At 33.9% G+C, this 10,165-nt stretch overlaps 1 protein-coding gene across 2 annotated transcripts in view; it reads right to left on the bottom strand.

Annotated features, from left to right (window-relative positions):
• LOC107704816 (pumilio homolog 2-like) overlaps positions 1-2,190 on the bottom strand; it is an 18,679-nt gene extending 16,489 nt beyond the window's left edge. The window contains exons 1-2 of one of the 2 annotated variants that reach the window (XM_016507844.1): positions 2,000-2,190; positions 440-809 (exon numbers count right to left, since the gene is read on the bottom strand). In XM_016507844.1, coding sequence (XP_016363330.1) covers positions 440-796 — 357 coding nt within the window. In that variant the 5' untranslated portion in view covers positions 797-809; positions 2,000-2,190. Of the gene's footprint in view, positions 1-439; positions 810-1,906; positions 1,978-1,999 lie in introns of those variants that run through there. The other variant, XM_016507843.1, reaches the window with a different exon arrangement.
• Positions 2,191-10,165: the final 7,975 nt, after the last annotated feature.

The following is a 10,165-nucleotide window of genomic DNA, read 5'->3' as shown; positions in this document are numbered from 1 at the left end:
AATAATTCCCTGTGAGCTAAATATAACCTGTCTCCCTTACTATATATATATATATATATATATATATATATGCAGTGTTTATATATACACTAGATTGCACCACATTTAATTTTATATTTTCTGAGCAAAAAAATGACTATAATTTTTTGCCATGATTTACAGAAGACACCCACTAAAATGCCATTCAGTGCAACAACAGTTTATATAGCAAAAAAATCTTATCAGGCATATAGAGCAAGAATCATTAGATGTCTATAAAAGACTATTTAAGGATCACAGTGCAGCCCCAACATTTTTTTCCTATATTTTAATAAGTACAAATCAAAATAAGTATGTTGTTTCAAATAAGTATGTTATGTCGGTGTGACATTTAATTAAACAGTCTTTGCGCCCATGTTCACATTCCTTTGCATTAGGGTTAGACTGAGGTCTTTCTTACCTGGTCAACATGGTTTCCATCACCAGTGGGCCAGCGGTGTTTGCTTGCAGTGCAAGCAACTGCTAACTGCTCCCCAGGCTTCCTTTGAAAACAATAGCCCACAGTGGCATCATCTTGGGAACGACCACTCAGTGGAGGCTGAGGGGTGCCGGGGTTGGGATTTGCCACCCGCTCCATACCTGGCAGAGGGTGAGCTCCTCCAGGTCCCTGCCCAGCACCTCCTACTGTGGCTAGAGAACACCCTGCACGGACTCTGACCCCTCCGGTCTCTGGCACACCATTTGTGTGCAGCATCCCGCCTCGCGTCTCCTGCCAGGCCACGTCATTCATACCTAAGATGCTGCATGGAATGCTCATTCCACGGAAAAACCTGCAGAAAAATGTGCTGTTTTAAGGACCAGGGAAGTTAAATGCAATTTAAAAAAAAAAAGTTTATTTGCCTCCATGGGATTAATGATAAATCTTCATTTTATTCCACAATAATTGACTAAATTGTTTATCTTGAAGTATTTGGAATACAGAATCACTGAGAAATAAAACCATATGAAAAATCTTATGTTGGTTATGCAAGTTGTATTACATAAAAGCCAACAAATGTAAATGTAAACAAAGTAACCAGTAAACAGCAGATATATATAAAGTATATGTGTCTCATACATAACTAAGCTATGCAATCAAATACAAATAAATAAAACTACACAAATTGTCAAGAGAACAAAGCAGCAGAATAATTTCCAATTATCTCCAGAAATGTGTCCAATAACTAAACCTTGCTTACTCAGTTTTTAAAAGCAAGACACTTTAAAGGCATAAGATTCTAGATTTAGAAAATGCGTTTTAATAAAGACCTGAAATCGCGCGTTTTTATGTGAATGTTTTGGGTGTACGGGGATAGCAGAATGCTAACGGCTAACACACAAATGATGGACGGCGGTGAATGTAGGCTTTATATTAGATGTAAAATTATGCCGTTTTGCCTTTAAAGCTTCGAGCTCACAACTAAATTCTTAAATGTTCGGTCTCAGTAGTGTTTTTATTTGATCGGCCTGTCTGTTGTTTGTTAGCACCGCGGGGCCCTTGACTCCGCCAGCTAGCACCTCGCTAACAGTCAGCGCAAGATAGGCCTTGTTTTAAAACAAAACCTGCTTTATTTCTACTTAAAATTCAACAGCGTCATTGAACTGATATGCGACATTGCAACTAAATCACAAATCCAAATGTCTACTAAACATCCATGCAAGTCCAACTTAAATGTGTTTTTGCTAGTGCACGAGACGCTTTGTTGATAAAACTCAACAGGCCTCTCACCTCTAAAAGTTCGTTTTACAACGAATGGATCCCTTAAAAAACATTTACAAATAATTATATATCTCTACACGTTGACCTCACTGTTATGAACCCAACAAAGAGGATATTTCATAAGAATTAATTAAATAAAGCCCCATGTTTTTTAGCTGACAAACTTACAACATGGCCCCCTGCTCAAGCCCCTAAACAAAAGGGGCAACAACTGACGTTCGCGCTCCGATATATCCATTACATCTGGTTAAAGATACTCACGCGTGGTGTGTGATGATGTTCAAGCCCGAAGTTTCGAGGCTATGATGGACGCGGTGTTGTGTATACGTTTAGTATCCGTGGAGATAGGGTGTGTGTGTTTTAATGATTAGGTGTTGGAGGCGCTTGTGTAGGAGTTTGGGAGGATTGGTTCCCTCCTCCCTTGTGTATACACTCTGTCACACACAACGCATCCAACATCAGACCTGCACACTAAAATTTCAGATGATCATATTTGTATGTTTAATACCATGGCGCATGTTTGTTTAGTTTCTTAAATTGATTTATGTTATATAAATATGATTGTTCACGTAACTTTAAAGTGTAAAAAAGAGCAGACATTACATTTATTTTGGAAATAAATCTAAAAAATAACAGCAAGTGGCGATCATCGGGATCCAAGCACGAACGCCTTGTAGAGGATACAGTTATTGATATAGCCTATTATTGCATATTATTGCTCTTTTGTTGGTCTTGATTGCTTCTATTGTCATCATTTGTAAAAGCGTCTGCTAAATGACTAAATGTAAATGTACATTTAAGTGTCTTTCTATCAAAGTATTATTGTATGTTCTATGTACAATAGACAAATAATATTGTCTCTTCATTTTAACTTGACTGTATATACCCTACAGTGACAGTCATGTCTGACTGACAACTTGACAAATGTTTTCTGAATTTAGTATATATGAATATGAAGGTATTTTGGAGATCACAGATTAGACTTGTATTGTTTTAGCCTTTATTTAACTTTATGAATCTATAATGAATTTTATGCATAGTTAATCTATTTAACCATTTACACAGATTTTAAATTATGCGATCTAAAATAATTTGTTGTCTTGTGCCTCCCTCTGGTGGACAACATTTGTAATTAAGGCCTCCATCTCTCATTTCAATTGATAAATGGCTGACATATTATTCTATTAATTGCTCTTGGCACCCAGGAGGACATCAGAAATTCGTGAGCAATGAGCACACTTGACTGCAGCAATATGCAGGCTACAACAATAAAAAAGAGGCAACTTCTCATTTTAAATGGACAGTAATACATAAAGTCATGTCATGCAATTTGACAAATGTTTTTTAATATCATTAGGATATATAAAAATGAAGGTAGCATTTAATGACCTTTAAGTGCTTTGGAGATCACATTTCTTTGCAAACTAATAAAGTTTATTCATCCATATGAAACCATAATATTTTTTTTTCTTGTTTACTACATAATTACTCTGAAACATTTACAATGATTTCAATTTTTGAACATTCATGTGTCATTCACATTGATATTAACTGTTGATCCCTGATAAATTGCTGAAACCCTCAAAAAAATCTACTTAAACTATGTCAATTGGAAAAATGTAATGTAAAATAAAGACAAAAATATACCTAAGGATATGAAGCATACGTAGGTGTTTTATTTTATCTCTGTAAACATTTACCTCTGTAAAAACACTTCTTTGTTATTCAGAGTGATGGAAACTGATAGAAAAAAAATAGATTTCTTATCCTGTGGTTCCCTCTAGCAGACAACATTGTGATACAACGTAACGTGTAGTCCGTCGGCCATTTTGAGTTGGCAAAAATTTCTTTTGCAATCTTCTCTAAAACCACTTGACTGATTCTCATTAAATTTTGCATGTATAATCTATAGACACTAATGACAAAAAGTTATCAGAAGAATTTTAATCAGTCAAACCTTTCAGAAGATATACACCAGTTAATTTTGTAGCCACGGCTCCATACACTTATTAAACTATATCTTCTAAACCATTTGATGAATCCAAATTCTTTTGATAACTTTTTGTCATCAGGGTCTCTAGATGACACATACAATTTTTGATGACAAACTGATGACAAATGGTCTAGGAAGAGTTTGAAAAAGTAGGTTTATAACAAAGCTCAAAATGGTGGAATAATTTTATGCATGGCAAAAAAATCCTAGATATACTTTTTGTTCAGAATTTTGATTGTAACCTGTATGGGTGTGGAGATATGAGCAAAAATGTAAAAGTACTTATTAAAGCGCCACCTATGGTCCAATCAGGGTGTGTGTCTGCACCTGAGTAGTGCACCTGGGGGGATTTGGGAAGATGAAGAAGAAGAAGAAAATCAGTATAAATACAATAAGGGTTCCAGCACCTTCGGTGCTTGGACCCATAAAAATGCCTTGGTTTAAGGGATAATGCAAATGATATGTCATTATCACAAAATATATCCCTACATGGTGTTGTATCACCTGTAAGGGGTGTATTTTAAAATAGCATTATATTATTAAACTTATTACATGGCAACTTATCGAGTCAATTCAATAAATAAACTGAAATAAACTATCAATGAACTGACTTTAGCTGGAAAAAAGACTGTTATTGTCTTCTTGCATTATTGACAATCTATTTTCCTGTTTAACACTGTAAAGCTGCTTTGACACAACCAGTATTGTATAAGGTGCTATACAAATAAAGGTGACTTGACTTGACTTGACTTGAAAGATCTAATATTGATTTGAGCCATTTTTAACTGGCATAATGGCCCACAAGGGACTGTCTTTTGTGTTTTATTAATGAGTCGTTTAATTACTCTCAGCTGAAACACTGATTCATTTATAAACTAAAAACCAATACTGTGCTGCATGAAGACACACAATCATTGATCCTGCTTTGTCTTGGTACTGTTTTCTTGAAAGACAAACTTAAAAACAGTACTAGCTCTGATATGTAAGATACAAATCTTGATTTGTTGTATGAAAACTGTAGCACATTTTCGGTTGCACTGTTCCTTTGAACATCTGCATGGCTTATTTGCTTATTTGTAGAGAATGCACAGACAAAACACAAGATAAGATATGTAGAAAACATCGATTTCCGTGAGACATAGATTAAGCACTGTCCGTGACTGCTCCCATTTATTTGTGATCACATGGCTACTTTAAACAACTCCATTTAGGCTTGTAGCCAAAAAAAAAAAAAAGTGCCTATTTAGAAAAATACTGATAATATTGGAAATGTTGTTTAGGATTGTACACACCTGCACTAAATAATGTGATCTAAAGATTTGCTCGCTCTTAATATTGGGGTAGAAATGTCATCAAAATTATTTTAAAATGGCTATTTAATGAGTTTCTCTTTTTTATACTTATAAGCCTATGAAATAGTAGTTATGCACAGGCAAGAATGCTGTTTTTCTGAACATTGCAAATGTGACATTGATTTTATACAATAGTTCAATAAATAAGCAGCTTCACAGAAATAAACAGGAAATAGCAGAAGCAATTATGGAAACATGGACAGTTCAGAACCTGCTGTAATGCAGCTCTAAAAGACAGTTCATATAAATGACAGTGTGTAGTTGATCGATCATACTGTAAAGGCAGTTTACAATGGGTAGCAATGTTGTTATTCAGCTGTAGTCAGTTTAATTTTGATTCAGTTCAGTTTAATACTAGAGCCAATGTTACAAGATGTGATTCAGTGCTCAGATTTATGAGTTTTGTTCCTCAAAGAATTAGCGTATTTGAACAAAATGTAAAATTTTGTAAATCCATTCATCTGAGCTGCATTAAACACTAAGAATTAAATTCATTAAATTCAAAGATGTATTTCTTTGGTACTGATTTAATTTGATCGGTAATAGCAATATATTTTTATATTCTGATTGAATTCATTTATTAAATTTAACAATGTAATAGAAGAGGACACAGATATGACAATACATTTAAAAATACTTCTAATATTATCGCTAAACTTTGACTAGTCCAGGCATATTAATTGCTCTAGGAGCCTCAAATACTTTTTGAGCATTTTGTGCTACTTGATGATGTTCTAGTTGACGTCATTAGCATAGGTATGGCCCAAACATAATGCAAAAAGGCATCCAAAAGTTCAGAAACCAGTCAAATGTTTAGATACACTTGACCTTGACTGAATTTGTTTCTCATGATTATCAAAAATCTTTTGATAAGGCTCATGTTTGAATTAGTTTCGTAGACAAAAAATTGTTTTGCCAACATGAACAATTCTCAAAAACTACTCATTCTATTTATATATTTTAAAAACATTTGTCTACATATTTTATATAACTTCTATTATATAATGTTATTTATTAATGGATGCGTTGGACTTGATTGTGAGATCCAACAAGTAGGCTATCCAAGTGTTTCAATCCTGTTGAAAGCATCCCAGGATTCACATAACTAGTTGAGAAAAGCCTACAGTATGTGAAGTTGTAAGGCAAAGGCTATACATTATTTTACATTATATACTATTATTTTACATGATTATTTACATTTTATATTATTTTGATTACTTTGTTGTTATTCTAAAAAAGTAAACTAGATGAGTAAAGTTTGTAAAACAAAAAAAAAAAACACTGAAAGTTTATAGATTGATAAAAGTCCATTAGATTGTCGATTGTGAGCTGTCAGTCACTTTCATAAAAACATAAATAAATAAATAAATACACGTAGGCTACTGTTTTTAGAGGAGTGAATCATCAATTAATGGAGCAACATGGCAGCATTTATAATATGGAAGATCCAACCACGGCCCATTATAAGATTTCTTACAGAGGCCGTCAGGTTTAGATTTTTTTTATCTGTTGGTATTTGATAGAATCCATGATGCCATGCATCTGAACAAGATGTCCAGGACCTCCGGCAGAAAAGCAGACCCACAACATCAAAGATCCAGCAGTATATTTAACTGTAAAAACAATCCGTTAAATTTACGGTAAAATACCGGCAGCTATGAACTTTACCATGAAAAATACGGTAGCAACATTTTAGGTTTTTCAGAACTGTTTAAATTTACAGTGAAAAACTCTATTTCATTAACTGATACAATGTTAATATGCAAACCTTTGAGTTAACTCGTTTTATTTGCAGAAACCGACTGCACTTAATTTGGCCAATTGGCATTTGTTTGTAAACTAATATCTATAATGTTTAAGTAACGCAAGCATATTGGTCTTAAGAACTATTTTGCTTAAGTCCATGAAGAAAAACCTACTGATTTATGCAAAGTCATTAAAAGCATCAATTCAACTCAAATCTCTTGCAGATAACAGCAGCATACTTTCATGTGTGATTGAAATTATTGAAGAGATTTACACTGCATCAGTAACTACACAGTTACTGCCTTACCCTCATGTGGTGTTCGGGTCCTTTTTGCTCTGAGAAAATTTTATTTTTATATACTAGTTAATGCTATCGCATTGGACTGAAATTTTGTGACTTTGTTCACAAAGGGTATAACTACTTCTAAAAAAAATTTGATCATTTTCATACTTTTCTGGCGGAGATTTTTCACCTTATTACACTTGTGATGTTCCAGGGCAAAAATTACCCGGCCTCAAAAAAATGCTTATAAATCACTCATTATGCTATATTATCAACAAAGATTGGATTCAATCTTTTTGTCAACTTCTTTTCTTTTGTTTAGGACTGGTTTTATATTTATATGACAGTGTCGGTGTTATTTTTTTGTGACAGTATAAATATTGTTTGTTGTTCCATGAAATGTTCTCTATATAAGAAGCTTAAAGGGATAGTGCACCCATTTTTGAGGCCGGGTCATTTTTGACCGGGAACACCACAAGTGTGAATTTGTGCCATTTTGTACAAAATAAAAGCCTTTCAAAACAAACTACCGGATTAAGCATTAAAGCACACTATTGTGATAAACAGTGCAAATTTTCTTCAGTTTTTATTTAATATTGTGAAAATTATTCATAAATAATGCTTTTTTCACTCAAAAAATGAGGTGCCTACTCTCAGATAAATGAGGCCTACGATTAATGAGATGCAAATATAAATACAAAACCAGCCCTAAATGAAAGAAAATAAGTTGACAAAAAGATTGAATCCAATATTTGGTCAGGTCTTTTCTGCCCGTAACATCATAAGTGTGATAGGATTTTGAACACAACACAAGGGTTAAACAAAACAACAAACAGTATAACATCAGTGTTTATCGGTCCGTCCTTTACTTAAGTACACTGGCTCTGCTCTCCAGCACAATGGTGACCCATAAAACACAACAGGAAGTTGATTGTTAGGTTTTATGTTGTCTGAGGATGGATTTCTTCACAAAAGCTTTTAAAGTGACCACCTCCTCCCCCCTCTTCAAACTGCTTAATTTGGAGGAGTGCCTAGGATAAAAGGAGAATATTTCAGTCATCTTGTGTATGTGTGTGTTTGTGAACGGGTAGTTTGAAGTTCAGACACCATCTGCTCATCTGCATCAAACATATTGAACACACACGTAATGTTTTCCTCATATACCCTGATGAATATTAATCTAAGACTAAAAACTGCACAACACTACAAATGTACCAACTCATTTGACATCTTCAGAGCTTGATTATCTGGAAAGCTACAAAGAAACAAAGTTCTGTTATCTCTGGTTCTTAAATACCCAATAAAAATGGCCTGTTGAGTACAGTTCTCTTTCTTGTGTTAATGTATTTCCTATTGAAGCTGGTTTGAACAGGTCATATTGAAGAGTTTGTTCCTCTTTTTTTTTTTTTTATAAAATAGCTAATAGGCATGAATCATGATTTGCTACTTGGCATTGCGTTTAAAAAAGGTAATTTTAGTTAACATTTAGTAGTACGCTACACTGTAAAAAAAAGTTTGTTAAATTTACGGTAAAATACCGGCAGCTGTGGTTGCCAGAACTTTACTGTGAAAAATACGGTAGCAACATTTTAGGTTTTACAGAACTGTTTAAATTTACAGTGAAAAACTGTATTTCATTAACTGATACAATGTTAATATGCAAACCTTTGAGTTAACTCATTTTATTTGCAGAAACCGACTGCACTTAATTTGGCCAATTGGCATTTAATTATAAACTAAAATTTATATTGTTTATCTAGTGCAAGCATATTGGTTTGCTTAAAGCCATAAAGAAAAATCTACTGATTTAAGCAAAGTCATTAAAAGCATCAATTCAACTCAAATCTCTCGCAGATAACAGTAGTACACGTTCATGTGTAATTTAAACTATAGAAGAGATTCTCACTGCATCAGTAACTACACAGTTACTGCCTTTAAATAAAGCAACAAGCAGCATAGCATCAGTGCTCTTCTGTCCATCCTTGACTTAAACACAGGCTCTGCTCTCCAGCACAATGGTGACCCACAAAACACAACAGGAAGTTGACTGTTAGGTTTTACAGTATTTTGCTGTTTTCTTTTCTTGATTTTACGGTGAAATACCGGCAGCTGTGGTTGCCAGTAATCTACGGTTTTTTGCTTCCGTAAAAGCAAATTAACCGACTGAAGGAAAGAGAAACAAGAGCAGAGAAACACAACTTACAGCCAAAGCCAAAGATGAAATCGACTGAAAATAAAACACATTAAATTTATCAAGATCTCAGCAGAGGATTAAACAGCTCCACAAACAGCATCACCAGCTTCTTATTACTAACCAGTGTGACTTTATTTCTGTCATATGTGTACAAAAGCTATTATTGAGATTTTAGGTGTTGTATTTGCATTTGAAGTCACCATAATGGCGATCGTTGTTTGCTTTAGTTGGGCTCTTGAACCTTGACTTTTTAGAAATAGTTTTTCTTTAGTTGTTTAAATTAGCTGTGTTTATTTTACGCAGTTTTTATTGCAAGAAAAGCCAAAAGGCTCTGTGATCAGATAAAACAGGTGTTTGTGATGTCAAGACCATCATGAACTAGTCTGACTCACTGATCTCACCTAATGTTTAATCTTTTATTAAGTGTGTAACATAACTAATACTCTTGAGTTGCACCACTCATACTATCACAATCATTGTGAAACATTCCTAAGCACAATATGCACAAATAAAAGCTTTGAACTATGGCAGAACTTAAACACACACAGACATCAACAGTCAGCCTATGAATCTCAAGATTGGTGACAATCAAAAAAAATGTTTCATGCTGCAATGCATGCTGGGAGTTTTCTACTGCATGATTTTTTTTTAATTAATAATAGTCACCATTGTTGAGATTCATGTGCTGATTCTTGATGTCTGTGTGTGTCTAAGCAATGCTGTAACTCTAAAGGTTCTATACATAAAATGTTTTTAATTTTATTAACAATAGTTTGTCAACATATCTTGTAGAATCATATTAGTTCCATAAACAAAAAAAAATTAATCAACTGATATAATCACACACTAATTGAGATCA

This window comes from Sinocyclocheilus anshuiensis, unplaced genomic scaffold (genome assembly GCF_001515605.1).
Source record: "Sinocyclocheilus anshuiensis isolate Anshui unplaced genomic scaffold, SAMN03320099.WGS_v1.1 scaffold39, whole genome shotgun sequence".
In the NCBI taxonomy this organism is placed as follows: Eukaryota; Metazoa; Chordata; class Actinopteri; order Cypriniformes; family Cyprinidae; genus Sinocyclocheilus; species Sinocyclocheilus anshuiensis.
Note: the sequence above shows the minus strand (reverse complement) of the source record. Positions and strands in the feature narration are given on the sequence as shown.